We start from the raw sequence: 14,771 nt of genomic DNA, 5'->3' as shown, positions 1-14,771 counted from the left end.
CCACCCACTGTCCGGCCTCTGTCCGCCATCGCCCACCGCCACCACCATCGCAAGGCCGCCCCAGCCTCTGGTACTCGCCCCCTTAGCTGGCGGGCTATTTGATCAGGGTTTATACCCAGGAATTTGCTAGGTAAAAGGACACACCGTCTTCAGCCTTACTGATGTTGCTAGATTGCTCTCCAAGGTGCTTGTACCAACATCCCTTTTTGATAGATTTTCTGTTCCTCGGCCCAGGGACAAACGTGCCTCTTCCCTTGTCTGTGTCCTCCAAATAAACTCTGCCTGTTGACGTCCAGCCCGTCCAGCCCTCTCCCCGGGGCCTCCCTCCCCCACTTCTCCAGTCGGGCCTCTTACAAGCCTCCCTTGGAGAGCAGCCGGCACTTTGGACAACAGCCAGAGCAAGGACGTTGGCAGCAGGGACTCCAGAGGCCAAGAGCTGCAGATGCAATCCCAGATTTACCACTTTGGCTATGTGCCTTTGGGCACATCGCTTCTCCTCTCTGGGCCCGTTTCCCCACCTGCGAATGGGGATACCCCCAGTCCACCGACCACAGGGGAATGGCAGTGATTAAATGAGATAAGCACGGAGACATGGCGGGTGCTTGAAGATAAGTTGTTACTATTGCCTTTGAAGCCCACAGAGGACGCCGACAACTCTGCGTCGCTCCGGGCTACTTTGTGTATGCAACAGAAACCCCAAGTCAAGCCGGTTGAAGACAATTGGGAATTTATTGGTCCACGTAACTGGGAAGCCGGAGGGGGTGTCTCGCTTCAGCTGTGACTGGATGCAGGAATTCGGACACCATCAGGAAGCTGGCCCTGTCCATCTCTGGGCCATTCTGTCCTCCACACCGCCTTCAATCTCGGGCAGCCTCTCCAATAGGGGCTCAAGGAAGAGACTCTTCCAGTTTACCAATGGCCATGAACGAGAGCTTCACCTTCCAGACACTTCCTGCCCAAATCCCAGGGCCGGTCCTCAGGGGCCCAGGTTAGGTTACGTGCCCAGACCAGAGCCAGTCACAGTGACCGAGGCATCACCCAGAAGCTGCTCAAAGTGCGGTTCTCAGCACAGAGCTGTCGGAAGGCCCTGGTAGCTCCTGTGAAATGCAGATGCCCAGGCCCCATCCCAGACCTACTCATTCGGAATCTGCATTTTAGCAAGACCTCCAAGGGAGTCATCTGCACATCAAGGTTGGAAAAGGCTGCACTGCACATTACCTTTCAGCTGCCCTGGCGTCCAGTCCGCCCCCTTACTTTAAAGATGGAGAAACTGAGGGCTGGCCGGAAGCGGTCTTGTTCCAGGTGTCTGCTTCGCACCCAGGGCTCCCCCAGGCCCTGCCCTCCCACCATCCCAGCCATCGTCTGCCACGTCCGTGGACTCTCATGGGGGGTGCATCGAAGCTCAGGAGTGGCAGCCTGGGTCGGACTTGCCTCGCACCGAGGTGGCAGAGCCGTGTCCCTGCCACCATCCAGCCACTCCCAGTACCTGGTCAGGACCGTCGGGAGCGCGGCGGCCCCAGGGAGGATGGAGACCCCAGACGCACACACAGGCTCGTGCACACACATGCAATCCCACACGGGTGCTCGGGCACGGCCCCCCCCCCTCATGCGGACTCCCATCCACTGGGCCCCCCAAAGGCAAGAGCGCTACAGACCACGTCAGCCTTTATTCGACTGCAGAATAGGGCTGGGCCGGGGTAGTCCATTCTCAGGCTGTGTCAGAAGGTGCAGTGTCGGGGGCACACAGACTGGACCCCAAAGTGACAATAAGTTAGGGGGGAGGTTCTCAGACAGCTCTCTGGCTGGAGTCAGGGCAGGGAGCCACGTGGGGCCCCCAGGGCCCTGCCGGCTGCCCGGCTCGGGGGTTCCCAGGCGAGGCTAGTTCCAAAACAGGCACGGCCTCACGCTGAAACAACAGGGCAGGGGGAGGGAGGGGTCATGAAGTCAGGAGGTCAGCAGGGGTCAGACGGCCCCGAAGGAGTCGGAGGACAGGGCTGAGGGGGGCAGGGCGGGGCGGCCGGGGCCTCTCACCGGACCCTCAGTGAAGCCCCTGCAGATTCTCATAATCTGGAGCTCCCTCTTCCTCTTCGTCGTCCTCATCCTCCACCTTCTGGGAGTTCAGGATGGCTGGGAGGGGAGGGACGGAGGTCTTCGGCTCACAGATGGCCCCCCCTTCCCCAGGCGGGCTCCCCGAGCTTCTGCCGCTGCCCACCCCCCCCCCCCGCCCCCGGCCCGCCCCTCCCCCAGCCCAGCACACACCAGCCTCGGTCCTAGCCATGGGCGGCAGCTCCTGGGACACGTTCACATACTCCCGGCTCCCATCTGCAGGGGGCAGAGCAGAAAGGGGGACGGCCACGTGCAGGGTGAGAGAGCAGGACACTCCGGAAGAGTGCCACAGCAGAGTGAGGCAGGGAAGGGGGACCCCGGTGGGCAGCGGCCACTCACCCAGAGACACGTCGGCACTCTCCTCGCTCTCAGCGACGTTCACGTAATCCTCCCCCGACTCCACTGCAGGAGAAGCAGGGCCCCCAGCCCCGTCACCCAGAGCCCCAAGCACAGACCCCCACAGTGTCCCAGCTAGACTTCTGAGCCCCGGACCCCCACCCGCAGATCCCAGAGGCCACCCCACAGTCAGCCCCGGGGGGTGGGGGCACAGAGGCCTTGGTGACAAGGAGAAGTAGGGCATCTTGGCCAGAGCGGATGAGAGAAAGTGGAACTGTGGCAGAGGGCGGATGGCAGACACCAGCATGGCCCCCAGGCCAGGGACAGGGACAGAGAGCAGCTCAGCGGCGAGGCTCTGGGCAGCACCATGGGCAGAGGATGCCCACAGCCACTTCCCCCACCGGTGCTGCCAGTCAGGCCTGCCCCGAGCCCCCACTCTCATCTCGGTGCCTCCCAGCCCCTGTTTCCATCAGCACCATCTTGTCCTTTTATGGGGACTTGTAGCTCCACGAGGCCGGGGACAAGGCAGGCTTTGGAGCCAGAGGGCCCAGGTTCAAACCCAGTTCCGGCACGAAAAGGTGTGTAACCCCACACGAGATACCCAGCCTCTCTGGGCCTCAGTGTTCTCATCAGTGAAAAGGGGCGAGTGGTGGCACCCGCCTCCCAGGGCTGTTGTGCGAACTGAAGCAGAGAACATCGAACCAGGCCTGTCCACAGTAAGTGGCGCCAAGTGTCTGTTAAATAAAGGACCCCTCCTGTTGTACGATCAGGACAACCGAGGCGCTGGAGGGCAAGAGCTGGGCCCAACAGCACCTGCGAATCATGGGGTTTAATAAGTTAACACACGAAACACTCTTAGGAGGGCAGGTAGGAGGCTCCCGACGCCGCTAGCTCTTGCCCCCCCCGAGCTGTCTGATCAGAGGTGCCCAGTGAACACGGGCGGGGAGGGAGGGGGTGAGGGACGATGAACCCGAAAGAGAAGAAGCGCCAGCACAGACGGTGAGCTGCCCGTTGAGCTGGCAGATGAAGCCAGCGTGGAACAGCTACGGAGAACGAGGAGCGTGACGGGAAACCAGGCACGGAAGGCAGCCTCTAACAGGCAGCGTGAGACCAACACGAAGGGAGAAGAGCAGCTCAAAGGAAACCGAAATGATGCCGGAAGCAGAAGAAAACTTCCAAAAAACCACCCCCCGCAGAAGATAAGCGATAATCAATAGCTTTAGAGAGTTCCGAGCCGAGACGGCCTCCGTGAAACAAAACAGAAGGCAAGAGAGGATCGCAAGAGACCAAGAAAGAGCTTCTAGATGGGAGAGACAAAAGAAGAGCGTCTGAGAAAAGAGTGAGGTCGAAGAAAGCGCGCAGGCAATAAAAGGGAAAGACAACGAAATAGGAAAGAGGACAGGAAAAGTAAGGAAATCAGAGGATCAGAGCAGAAGTCCACCCTGAGGGATAGGTGTTCTAGAAAGGGAGAACGTGGAGGGGCGGCGAGCATCAGAGAAACCGCAGGAGAGGGAAGCAAGGAGGGGCCGCGGCCCAGAGAGTCAGGAATGGCCAACTCACTGGAGAAGGCGCTGTCTCGGAGGCCGGGGTTGCTGGGCACGGGAGCCGGTGCGACAGCAGTGCTGGTGGCCGGCGTGCTGTCAGGAAGCACCTCCCTGAGGGACAGTCGGGGGGCGGGTGAGTGAGGACCCCCGGGCCACGGCCCCCCCCCCCCCGCCCCAGCCTGGCCACTCACAAGTAGCCCTCGTTGTGATAATCCTCCTCATCCTCGTCGTCGTCCTCACAGGCGGGCTCTGGGGTGGCGACACAGCGATCAGCAGGGCCCGGGCCAGGCCCTAGCCTCCCTGCCACCAGGGCACCTGGGGCCCCAGACGTACCCTCGTTCTCGTAGCTCGCCACACTGTTGGCTTCAGGGAGAGAGCGAGAGGGAAGCTGAGTCAGCTCAGACGGGATCTATCCTCTGCTCAGCCCCAGCCCTCTGAGCCCTGGCCTCACACTTACCCCCATCTGAGTCCTGCCGGGAAGATGGCATGCGGTGGGGCTGTGGGGACCTCCTGGGAGTCAAAGGCCAGAGGTCATGCTGCGGTGGGACTCTGGGGCAAGAGGGCTTGCAACGGGGAAAGAGACCCCCAACCTACAGAGGTGGGGGGTAAAGAGGGGAATTCGGAAGGGAGGATGCTACTTACGGGATAGGGAGCAGGTCCGGCTGGCTCAGGGGGGGGTAGGAGGTAACAGGTGCGTAGGAGGTGGCTGACGGCCAGGGCACGACCATGGCTGAGGACACAAGACCAAGCTCAAGGAATGAGTCCGGACAACTTGCCCCTGTCCTCGGGGAGGCGTTGATGGACAGACTAACCCCGTGAACCCTCCCATGCCCTGGACAGGCCTGAGGACAGCCATCTCCCTACCTGTCCCCAGCTCAGGTCAAAGCCATGTGGGCAGCCACTGGGGGTGACCTGAACAAAGGCACACGCCCTCTCACACGCCATGGGACCCTCTCCCCTACACCCGAGGGAGGGGGCCCTCCAGGTACTCACGAGGCCGTTTGAGCATGATGCTTGGGGTCAAGCTGGCAGGAGAGACACAGCTTGGTCAGGGACAGGAGAAGCCCCCACTCCCGTCCCAGTCCCCAGGGCCACACAGGGTAGAGAGGGAGCCACACGGGGCCCACGAGCAACTCACCTATCAGAGGCACCAGTGTCATAAGAGCCTGGGGAAGAGAAGTCGGTGAGGCAGGAAGAGAGGTGGCGAGGGGAGAGGGTGGGAGTGTGGGGCAGAGTTAGGGAACGGCTAAGATGGAGTGGGGGGTCCGGGAGGGCCGGAGATCCCTCCAGGTGTGTCCTGGCCCGAGCACCTGGTCGCCGGGCAGCCCCCACTCACCTGGCATCTCCCGGCAGCGCACGCACAGCGCCACAGCAAGCAGAGGGAGCAGCAGGAGGCCCAGCACATAGGGGATCAGGACAACGACCTCCATCTGCGGGAGAGAGCTTGGACCAGGCCGAGCTGCCCGCCGCACACCCTCAAGGGCCGAGCTGCCACAGGGTGAGGGCTGGGCCGGCAGGGGTGCGAGAGCCGAGTGGGCACCAGCCTGGAAGCCTGAGGGGGGACAGCTGCGCCCTCCTGGGGCCCTCCCTGGGCCCCCTCCCCTTGCTGGGCAGCGTGAAGGTCAGCACTGGCTGGGGAAGACCCGGGATCCCAGGGCAGTCCAGCTGGGGTCCGGGCCAGAGTCTGGGGCGCCAGTCACCCCGGCGCAGCCCCTGCGCGCCCCAGCCCTACCTGCCCCTCGGCTAGGCGCCTGTCTCTCCACGCCTGCCCGTCTGTGGCAGGAAGCTGTGGTGAGCCCCGGGCGAGGGCAGGAAATCATCGGGCTCAGCCGGCTGCACCCGCCCCCTTCCCACCCCCACCCAGCCGGTGGGGAGGAGGAGGAGGAAGAGGCCTGAGGAGCCAGCCCCAGGCCCTCAAGGTGGGTCGGCCGGCCTCGGGGACAAGGAGCAACTCCCACCATGAGAAGGAGGGCGAGACACTTACAGGCCAGCCAACAGCCACAGGCTCCACAGCCATGGCCCAAGGAGGCAGCCAGGAGGGAAGCCTGCCTCTGGAATTCTGAGGGGCACGGGGCAGTGTCCACCCCACCTTACCCTGGCCGGCCTGCCAAGAGGGGAGGGCTCTAGGGAAACCATGGGCGTGACTCACGGTCACACTGAGTTAGCTCATTCCACACTCTTGTTCGCCCGGCACAGGAGGGCAGGGATTTGCCCAAGGTCCCGCAGGAGTGACCCCGCAACCCTAGGCGTCCTGGGGCTTGGCAGGGGGCATCCCCTGCGGCCTACCAGTCAGAGGTCAGTAACACCCAGACAGACTCAGGCAGGCACTGGGGGTCTGGCTACAAATTTTATTCAGTTACAAATAGCACCAAGCCCCTGGGGCCGCTCCAGGGGAGGGGAGCCCCCCTCCCGGACCCACTGCCCCCTGCCCTTGGCCGCTGTCTGTGTAGTGTGAGGGAGCTGGAACGCGGCCCGAGGCCACTCCTAGAAGCTGGGCCAGGCCGAGGGTTTGGGCCTGGGCTCCTTGCGGGGTGGGCCCGGGGCCAGCTGTGGTAGGTATGCAGGCTGGCAAGCGACGGCCCCTCAGATGAGCACACTGGACACGGGGACCCGCGTGGAGCGGCCTCGCTGCGGCACCACGATTCGGTCGTCTGTGAGCCCTGCCTCATGCAGCAGACCTGCTGGGGGAGGGGTCAGAGCCAGGGCTGGAGGGACAAAAAGACACAAAGCCAGGGAGGGGACCGAGGGGCAGTGGAAAGCGGACAGGGCATCAGAGCCATCAGAGCCGTGGGCACAGTGGAACGTCAGCTCGGTGGCAGGCAGACCCAAAGCCCAATGGACATGGGCAGGGACAGAGGGATAGACGGACAAGCAGGTAGTAGCGTGAAGCCGGGTGAGGAGCCATGGAGGGGGAGGGGACAAAGGGAAGGCCCCACTGACCCTGAACGTGCAGCTGGGCCCGGCGGCGGTCCCCCTCGATGAAGATGGCGGTGCCCAGGAAGGCGGCCCCGCCCAGAGCCCCGACGAAGGCGCAGAGCATGAGCGAGAACTGCAGGGCCCGGAACTCAGACAAGAAGGAGGGCGGCCAGCTCCGGCGCAGGCGGTCGGATATCTGCAGGGAGACGAGAGAAGGGAAGCCAGGAGCGTGAGTCATGGAGAGGGAGCCCCCCCAAACTCCAGAAGAACAAAGAAGTCAGGGGCCGGCAGAGAGGGGTGGTCTGGAAGACCAGGGAAAGCCCCACGGCCTCCCTGTGGAATGTGCGAAGACGAAATGCTGCCTGCCTGGCTGCCGGGCCAAGGTGAGGGGGGCCTGGCACAGAGCACAGAGACCTGCCCGGGGGCGGCCCCTCTAAGTCAGCCCCAGCTCTGGCCAGTGGCTGGTGCTGAGAACGCAGGGTTCCATGATCCCCACCCCAGGCCCAGCCGAGGGGCAGTGCTCACCAGGCCAATGAGGTAGGGGCTCCCGGCATCACCCAGCAGGTGGGACAGCACGATCTGGAAGGCCTCGGCAGTGGAACGTCGTGTGGGGATCACCACGTACTGGGGAGAGGAGGGGCAGAGGGCAAGGACAGGGCCAAGGCTCAGCCCAGGCTGAGGCCAGAGGGCACCCCAGCTCAGGGGCATTGAGTGGGGTGAAGGCCTGACTACAGGCCCCTCTGGGGCTGACTCTGAAGTTAGTCTGGGTTTGGGTTTTGAAAAAGGGGCAAAGGCTATAATGATGGCAAGCGAGGCCTCCCGCCCCCACTCCTTGCTCCCGTCAGCCTTTGGGCTAACCCTGCAGAGACACCCCTACTCACCAGCAGAATGTCAGCTACAATGGCCCAGTTCATGGACAGCAGTGTCTCTCCAATAAAGATGAAAATCTGGGGGGATGGAGGGGGAGACCGGGGTGGGGTGGAAGGGGGACTGTCTCACGGCAAGAAGAGTGAAGACATGGAGGGTGTGCCGTGTACTAGGCCCATCTATTAACTCGTCTAATGAACCCTCAGAACGCCGCTGTGAGACAAAGCTATTCCTAGCTGACAGACGGTGAAACTGAGCATGGAAAGGGTAACTCGCTTGCCCGATGTCACACAGCTGGGAAGAGCCAGAGCTGAGATTCAAAACCAGGCACTCTGGTTCGAACTGTCTCCAAACCACTATACTGGTGGACCCCAGTCCTGCCCCAGTGCACCCCAGTCCTGCCCCAGGGCACCCCAGACCCAGAATGTCCCCTTTGACAGCTGCTGGCTACTCACATAGGTGGCCACGATGCTACCACGGGCACAGGCAAGGGACAGGAAGAGGAAGGGCGCGGAGCCCAAGAGGCCAGCAGCGCAGACCAGTGGGTCAGCCCGGGGGTTGGAACGACGGAGGCGGCGGCTGATCTCCACGCCCAGGCCCACACCCAGGACCCCGGTCAGGCAGGTGATGAGCCCAAAGATGAGGCTGAGGGCAGGGGGAGGGGCATGGGGGCCAGTCCCTCTGCCTGCACAGCCCCCTCGCCACGCCCCCACGGCCTACAGAAGAAGATGGTCCGTCCCAGCTGCCTGCACAACTCGGGTCTATCCAGGACCCCACGGGTCACAGAGCTCCGAGAGGAAGAAATCAGCCCATCACCTATTTCCCAGCCCAGGAAACGGACACTGGGAGAGGAAGTAGCCTGAGTCTGAATCAGTGAGTCTCTCCCTCCATCCCCTGCCACCTGCAGGCCACCTAGCCTCACCCCCTTCTGGTACCTGTCAGAGGAAGAGCAGGAGTCTCCAGGAAGGCAGGGTGGAGTCTCCCCCAAGACCACACGGGAACGCAGCAAGAACGCAGGAGCCCAAAGAGCCAGGGAGCCCGTGACAAAGGCCACAGCAGTGAAGCCAAGGGAAGAGAGGATGAAACTAGGACTGCAGACAGTTGGGAGGGAAGAAGTCAGACTCCACTGGGGTGTCAGGGTAGGGGACATCTCCTCTCCCTCCCTGGCTTATTTTAGTAAGGTCAGGACACTGGGTATGGAAGCAGTCTTGGCTCCTTGGATCTGGGCCTGTAATTCAAGTAGCTGCCACAAGGGGGCAGTCGTGACTAATGCCTGGCCTTGGGGGACCGCCAGTGGGGAGAAAACAAGAGCCCACACTCACGCGAATCTCAAACGCCACAGCAGGGCCTCCCCTGGGGGACCTCAGATATTGGGCTAGAATGGAACTAAACTCACTTTCTTGCCAGGGCCCTCAGATCTGCCCACCAGGAGGTGGGGTTGAGGGGCGGGGAGTCTGAGTGGCGCTCCACAGCTCCCCTTGGCGGCTCCCGTACCACCAGGAACAGCAGCAGAACAGCCACCACCCCTAGACCTGGAGTCACCTGGAGAAAGAGTGGGTTTCAGGACAGGCACAGACTGGGACACACTGAACCCCTGGGGCTGGGAAAAAGTGAGGTGTATAAAGGCAACTCAGGCCCCAAGGCCTCAAACCCCCAGCAACAGTCTGTTCACAGGCAGGCACTGAGCCTGCATCCCGAGGGAGGGGCAAATGCCACCAAGGGCCCGTTTCTGAAAGCCTAACTGCTCCCTCTTTGGCAACAGCACCCTAATTTCCTTTTGGGAAACTACTCCCCCCACTTTTCTTCATCCATGTGGTTCAAACAGGGCGGGGCTTGTAACCCAGACTTGGCCGACAAGAGTCATGTTAACCTCCCTGGCCTCCGTGATTGATTCAATGGCAGGCATGTGACCCACGTTCATCTAATCAGACACCATCCAGGACTATTGCTCAAGGATCCAGGGTGCCGAAGTTTCTAAATGGGAAGATAAACGCGTGGAGCTTTCACTTGCTTGAGAAAGAAATTAACATAGAGGAAAGTAGAGCTGAGAAAAAGAATAATTAAATTCCTGTGATGAAGTGGGAGTCCTGGATCCAGCTTTACCTGAAGCTCACCCTGGGACTCTCCATTACGAGAGCCACCAGAGTCCCATTTGGGGGGCTTACAGTTTTACGGGGCACCTGTCACCCGCAACCAAGAGTTCTGTCTAGCACACAGCTTCGTGGAGGGCAGCCAGGCTTCCTACACAGGCTTGGCAGACTGAGGACTGCCTTAAAAGGGGGGTGTCTGAAGGTAGGAAAGGGAGAAGCAGTGTGAAGGTTGCTGACTGTCCCCCAGGCTGTGTCCACACTCACCCGCAGAGCCCAGTGCCAGTCCCCCGCCACATCCTTCACTTTGGAGCCTGCAATGTAACCCAGACCACTGGGGAAAGGGGATGGGAGAGGAGAGGGGACGGCCAGTCAGACCTGCCCCACACCAGGTCCTTCTGCCGCCCCACCCTCCCCCCTCCCCGCCCCCCACCAGGCCCAAGGCCCACTCACCTGCCCACCGGGATAGCAAAGTAAAACACACTGAGCATCCGACTCCGCTGGTCCGCCACGAAGAGGTCAGCGATGAGGGTGGGCGCGATGGTGGAGTAACTGGCCTCCCCAACCCCCACCAGGCCCCGGGTCAGGAGGAGCAGCCAGAATCGCTGGGAAACGAAACATGGTGGAGGTGGCACCCCACCCTGCGGCCCACCCCCCAGCCCCCCTCACCAGCCAGCTCTGGAGAGGCGGCAGGGATGCACGAGAGGCCTGAGCTTGACAGACCTGAGCTTGAGTCCTGGCTCCACTATTTACTAGCTTTGACTTTGGGAAAGCAACTTAACCTCTCTGAGCCTCAGATTCCTCATCTGCAAAAGGGGGGAAATGATAACTTGCTCACGTCACCATCACCAGGATTGGACAATCGAAGTTCTATTCAGTACGCTGCGCCCAGCAGGTGCAAAATAAATCTTAATGTCTATCACCCAGGACACCGCGGTGGTGAATAATGACCTCAGGCAGAGGTTTATTTGTCTACCAAAGACACCTGACGCTAAGGACAGGGTAGGGTCACCCAAGGAGAGTATGTAGTGCCTGAGATTAAGGACAGACTTCCAGGGCAGAGAGTGAGAACAGACAGAGGAGGTTTCGAAGGAGCAAAGAAGCAACAGCCAGGGAGACAGGAAGAAAACCAGAAGAGGGGCATCACGGAAGTCAGAAGAGTGTTGCCGGAAGGAAGAAGTAGGTCAATAGAGCCAGAGGCTCCGAGGAGATCTAGCAAAAGCAGACTTAGGAAGTAGAAGCTACATTTAGCAACCAAAAGGTCGCTGTTGACTTTGGCAGTGGAGCGGTAGGGGCAGGTTGGCCGGCAGTGGGGTGAGTGGAAGGAGAGGAAGTGCAAGCAAAGTGAGAGCCTCTCCCTGGCTGCTCCTTCACCCAGACCGGAGCTGGGTCAAGGGGGCCTTGTGGGAAGTCTGACGAGGAAGGAGAAGAGGGAGAACGGACAGTCCGGGTAAGGTCTTTTCCCTGTACAGAACTGTGAGTGTTGAGGTGTGGCATGGAAGGAGTCAATGGTCAGGGGGAAAGGGGATGGACAGAAGAACGTTCTAGAAGAACAGAGGAGAGGATGGGGTGGGCAGATTAAGTCAGGCAAGCGGGGGAGATAGGATGGCACGGACCCAGGGAGGTGCAGAAGTTCCCCAGGCCCGGTCTGCAACAACTCCAAAGAGCAGCAGCGAAGACTGACGGGCAGCGGGGGGGGCCGGAAGCAGGAGCCAGCATGGAGCCTCACCTCTCTGGGGATGAAGGACGACCCCAGTGTCACCAGGGACCAGAAGGCAATGCCCCCGCACATGAGATACTTCCGATTGTACCTGTCACCCAGGTAGCCAAACACAGGCGCCAACACCATGTAACTGGAAATGAACACTGAGGGGAAGCAGAGAGTCACAGCCTGGCCCCAGGACCCCTCACCCACCCTGACCCCAGCTCAGGGAGGGCAGGGGGGCCAGGGTTAACTCCCAACCCTGAAACTACCACAGCTTGCGGCCACAGAAGTCCAGCCCCATCTTCAGCACCTTTCAAACTTTCCATGGTGGAATGAATGGCCCGGCTGACCCGTCACTTCCTCCCATCCAGCCAAGAGCAAAATCCGAACTCCGTACCACGGCCTGAGAGGCACTAGCTGACCTAGCCCCTCCATACCACTCCAATCTCGTGCTGATCCACTCTCCCTTCTCTGCATCCCAATGGCCCCACTGCCAAACCCAGCACCATCTTCCGACTTTTGACACCCACTGTCCTCCCCATTGGGAGCATTTCTCCTCTCGCCTGAGTGTCACAGAACCTTCAGGGTCCGGCTCAAATATCTTCCCAACCCCCACATGTTCAATCTCGTTTTATCACAGCTACTCTGTTTTCTTTTACAAAATACGCCTACCAAAAATTATCTCATTATTTAAGTTTAGGTTTTTAAGGACTGGTGCCCTGTCATTCTCAGCAGAATGTCAGCTCTGTGAAGACAAGGGCCTTGCCTATCTTGGCCACGGCTGTGTCTTCACCACTGAACACATGGCATCGCACGAAACAGGTGTTCAGTAAACATGTGTTGAATGAAAAAGGGAACGGCTCTGACAAAGACTTGCTTCTCCTCTAACTCGGCAACTTTTTAACGCTTTGCAGACCTTGACCTATGATCCCATTCCCGTTCCTCTAGACCTTGCCTTAAATACCTCTAGGTCCTCTCTGGCCTGGGGCAAAGCAAAGAACTCTTCAAGATCGTATCTCCAACTCCTCTTCTCTCACTTGTTGTGTGACTCTGGGAAAGCCTGAATTCTTCTCTAAGCCTCAGTTTCTCTACAAAAACGTAGACAGTACTACCTACTTTTTCTATAAAATAGGAACAACACTGACTCTTTGATGAAAGGATTGGATGGGCGTAAAAGGTCTTGGCCAAATTCTGTGAACATTATCACCTCTTCCTCCAGGACCTGGCACAGAGTAAGTGCTCAGAAATGTTCGAGAAATGAAGGAAGGAAAAGAGGATTTAGCCTTGGCTTTGCCTCTCCCATAAATCCCAAGGCTCTGAACAAGTAAAACTCAACTCTCCCCATTCCAGACACCCCCTTCTGCCATTATTTATTGGGTGCTACCATGCTCCCGACACTGTACCATGCACGTTATAGGCATTAATTTGCATAAAATCCTCACATCAGCCCTATGAGGTGCTCTGGGATGCTCACCAACAAGGAAAGTGAGGCTTAGAGAGACTGAGGGCCTTGCCTAACATCACACTAAGTTAAGTGGAAAGCTGAGATTTAAACCCAGGTCTGTCTTAACCATAACACTAAACTGACTGCCTTTAAAATGTGGTATCCTAACTGAACAGGACAGCCCAGAGCAGAATAAGGGCCATCTCCCCCCTCCACTAAGTCTGGTCACTCTACCTCTATTAATGAGGCCCCAAGCATGCCGGCATGTAACCCCATTTGGGGCAGAAAAGGAAGAAATGCTGCTGTGCCCAGAAGGGACCTCCACTCACCGGTCTGGATGAGGCCAGAGCTGCTGTCTCCGATTTCGAAGAACTGCTCAATGTCTGGAAGGACGCCTGGGAAGAAGACTCGGGATGGGCTCGGCGAGGCAGCCCCACCTCCGGGACCCCCCCTCCCTTCCCCTGGTCTGACGTCCTCCCAGGAGTCGGTACCCGCCACGGTGAAGCGATCCATGTAGTTGAGGAGGTTGATGTAGCACAGCACGGCCACTATGAGAGCCGAACGGCCCGGGGACAAGCCGGTGATGCGCTGCAGCCCCTCCCGGTCCGGGACCTCGGGATCCTCGGACTTGGAGTTCCCCAGGGACCCCGGTAACCCCGGGGTGCCGGGCACCGGCCCGTCGTCCGTGTCATCCGCCTGGCTGAGGAAGGGCGCGGTGTCGGACCCGGACATGGTCCCCGGGGGCCTCGCCCGCCCGCGCTCCGGTCCTACAGACGATCCCACCTGCGAGGGGAGGAGGCTGGAGAAAGGAGGCTGGAGGGAACCCAGGCGAGGGAGGTGCGCCCAGACACCCGCAGGCGCTTGCCCGGAAGCACGGAGCACGGCTGGGATGGAACCCGGGCCCTGCCTGTCATGCCTCCCCGTCCCGGCAGACACAGCGCGCGGCGAGTGACGCCGGAGACAGGAGCGGGGTGGGGAGGGCCGACCCCCCCTGCCCAGGCCGAGGCCTCCCCTCACCCCTGGTAGGAACCCACTGCAATCACCGTCGCTCAGCCCCGGCCCTGCACCACGGCCGCCGCCATGTTGGACTGGAGCCGGTCATGTGACGCTGGAGCCCCGGGGGCGGCACCACCTCCCTCAAGCCCTCGACACGTGACCGCCGTGTGACTACTGCGTCGCGGCGGCCGCTGGCTCCCCCACCACGTGACTGTCGGCCGGTCGCCAGGGCAACCGGGGAAAGGTCTAGGACTCCCACCGGGAGTCGCGATGCACCGGGGAAGTCGCCCGACCCTCCGAATCTCGGCTTGCTTATCTGCAGCTCCCACAAGGCACGGTTCTTATCAAACGATATCAAACGAGATAATCGAATCGTAACGGGTTCTGGAAGTAGTTTATCTCCAGAAATGCCAACGATCAGTTCTCGCTCTCGGCAGTTACCCTTCCTCGGTGTCTGGTTTGGGCTTCAAACACGCTCAGGAAGCGTTGAACGAATGAGTGTTGAACAGCGGCCTCTGGAACGGCCCGTCCTTATCGTTCGGATTCCCCAAGCTAGCTGCCTGTCAACTCCTGGGCTTCCCCCCCGACACTGAAGGGAGGGTCCCAGACCCCACACGCCCGGTCTGGAAAGGGTTTTCCTCGCCTCCAACCGAGACTGAAGTCCTTGCGCCCTCTGGTGGTCTCATCTGGGATTCTAGCTGCAGGACTGGCCTCAAAGACCACAGAGCCCTGGCGCCAAGGGATAGCTTGGAGGGGTTCTTTAGTGACCT

The 14,771-nt window shown here is 60.3% G+C and overlaps 2 protein-coding genes across 15 annotated transcripts; both read right to left on the bottom strand.

Moving 5' to 3' along the window:
• Window positions 1-710: 710 nt before the first annotated feature.
• LAT (linker for activation of T cells) lies at window positions 711-5,967 on the bottom strand. 3 transcript variants are annotated; one of them, XM_045785882.2, is made up of 12 exons: window positions 5,323-5,967; window positions 5,125-5,152; window positions 4,980-5,011; window positions 4,629-4,716; window positions 4,444-4,496; window positions 4,320-4,349; window positions 4,178-4,235; window positions 4,003-4,097; window positions 2,446-2,508; window positions 2,260-2,322; window positions 2,032-2,127; window positions 711-1,906 (listed from the first exon to the last, which is right to left on the bottom strand). In XM_045785882.2, exons 1-11 carry the CDS (start codon window positions 5,414-5,416, stop codon window positions 2,039-2,041), a joined length of 693 nt encoding a protein of 230 aa, XP_045641838.2. In that variant the 5' UTR covers window positions 5,417-5,967; the 3' UTR covers window positions 711-1,906; window positions 2,032-2,038. The 3 variants fall into 3 exon arrangements, with proteins under 3 accessions (XP_045641838.2, XP_045641837.2, XP_045641836.2); XM_045785881.2 differs by having other exon boundaries at window positions 4,178-4,349; window positions 5,323-5,416; window positions 5,719-5,967; XM_045785880.2 differs by having other exon boundaries at window positions 4,178-4,349.
• A 353-nt stretch (window positions 5,968-6,320) lies between these two features.
• Window positions 6,321-14,119, bottom strand: SPNS1 (SPNS lysolipid transporter 1, lysophospholipid). Of its 12 annotated transcripts, none has more exons than XM_045785873.2 (13): window positions 14,049-14,119; window positions 13,497-13,788; window positions 13,335-13,400; window positions 11,586-11,722; window positions 10,310-10,461; window positions 10,124-10,190; window positions 9,166-9,311; window positions 8,705-8,860; window positions 8,225-8,414; window positions 7,784-7,849; window positions 7,428-7,526; window positions 6,927-7,098; window positions 6,321-6,667 (listed from the first exon to the last, which is right to left on the bottom strand). In XM_045785873.2, exons 2-13 carry the CDS (start codon window positions 13,735-13,737, stop codon window positions 6,570-6,572), a joined length of 1,590 nt encoding a protein of 529 aa, XP_045641829.1. In that variant the 5' UTR covers window positions 13,738-13,788; window positions 14,049-14,119; the 3' UTR covers window positions 6,321-6,569. The 12 variants fall into 12 exon arrangements, with proteins under 12 accessions (XP_045641829.1, XP_045641828.1, XP_045641830.1 ...); XM_045785872.2 differs by having other exon boundaries at window positions 14,040-14,115; XM_045785874.2 differs by having other exon boundaries at window positions 13,497-13,701; window positions 14,049-14,107.
• Window positions 14,120-14,771: the final 652 nt, after the last annotated feature.

The sequence above is a fragment of the Ursus americanus genome, chromosome 2 (assembly GCF_024610735.1).
Source record: "Ursus americanus isolate L20-20 chromosome 2, mUrsAme1.1.p, whole genome shotgun sequence".
NCBI classification, from domain to species: Eukaryota; Metazoa; Chordata; class Mammalia; order Carnivora; family Ursidae; genus Ursus; species Ursus americanus.
Note: the sequence above shows the minus strand (reverse complement) of the source record. Positions and strands in the feature narration are given on the sequence as shown.

Coding starts and splice junctions, on each gene's coding strand:
- SPNS1 (XM_045785868.2), bottom strand. CDS start 13,919: ATGACAGGCAGGGCCCGGGTTCCATCCCAGCCGTGCTCCGTGCTTCCG. Junction 13,706..13,788: donor CCAGCCTCCTCCCCTCGCAG/GTGGGATCGTCT, acceptor GCCCTTCCTCAG/CCAGGCGGATGACACGGACG. Junction 9,312..10,123: donor ACTGGCACTGGGCTCTGCGG/GTGAGTGTGGAC, acceptor CTCTTTCTCCAG/GTGACTCCAGGTCTAGGGGT.
- LAT (XM_045785880.2), bottom strand. CDS start 5,416: ATGGAGGTCGTTGTCCTGATCCCCTATGTGCTGGGCCTCCTGCTGCTC. Junction 4,717..4,979: donor CATCATGCTCAAACGGCCTC/GTGAGTACCTGG, acceptor TTGTGTCCTCAG/CCATGGTCGTGCCCTGGCCG. Junction 4,497..4,628: donor CCGGACCTGCTCCCTATCCC/GTAAGTAGCATC, acceptor TTTGACTCCCAG/GAGGTCCCCACAGCCCCACC.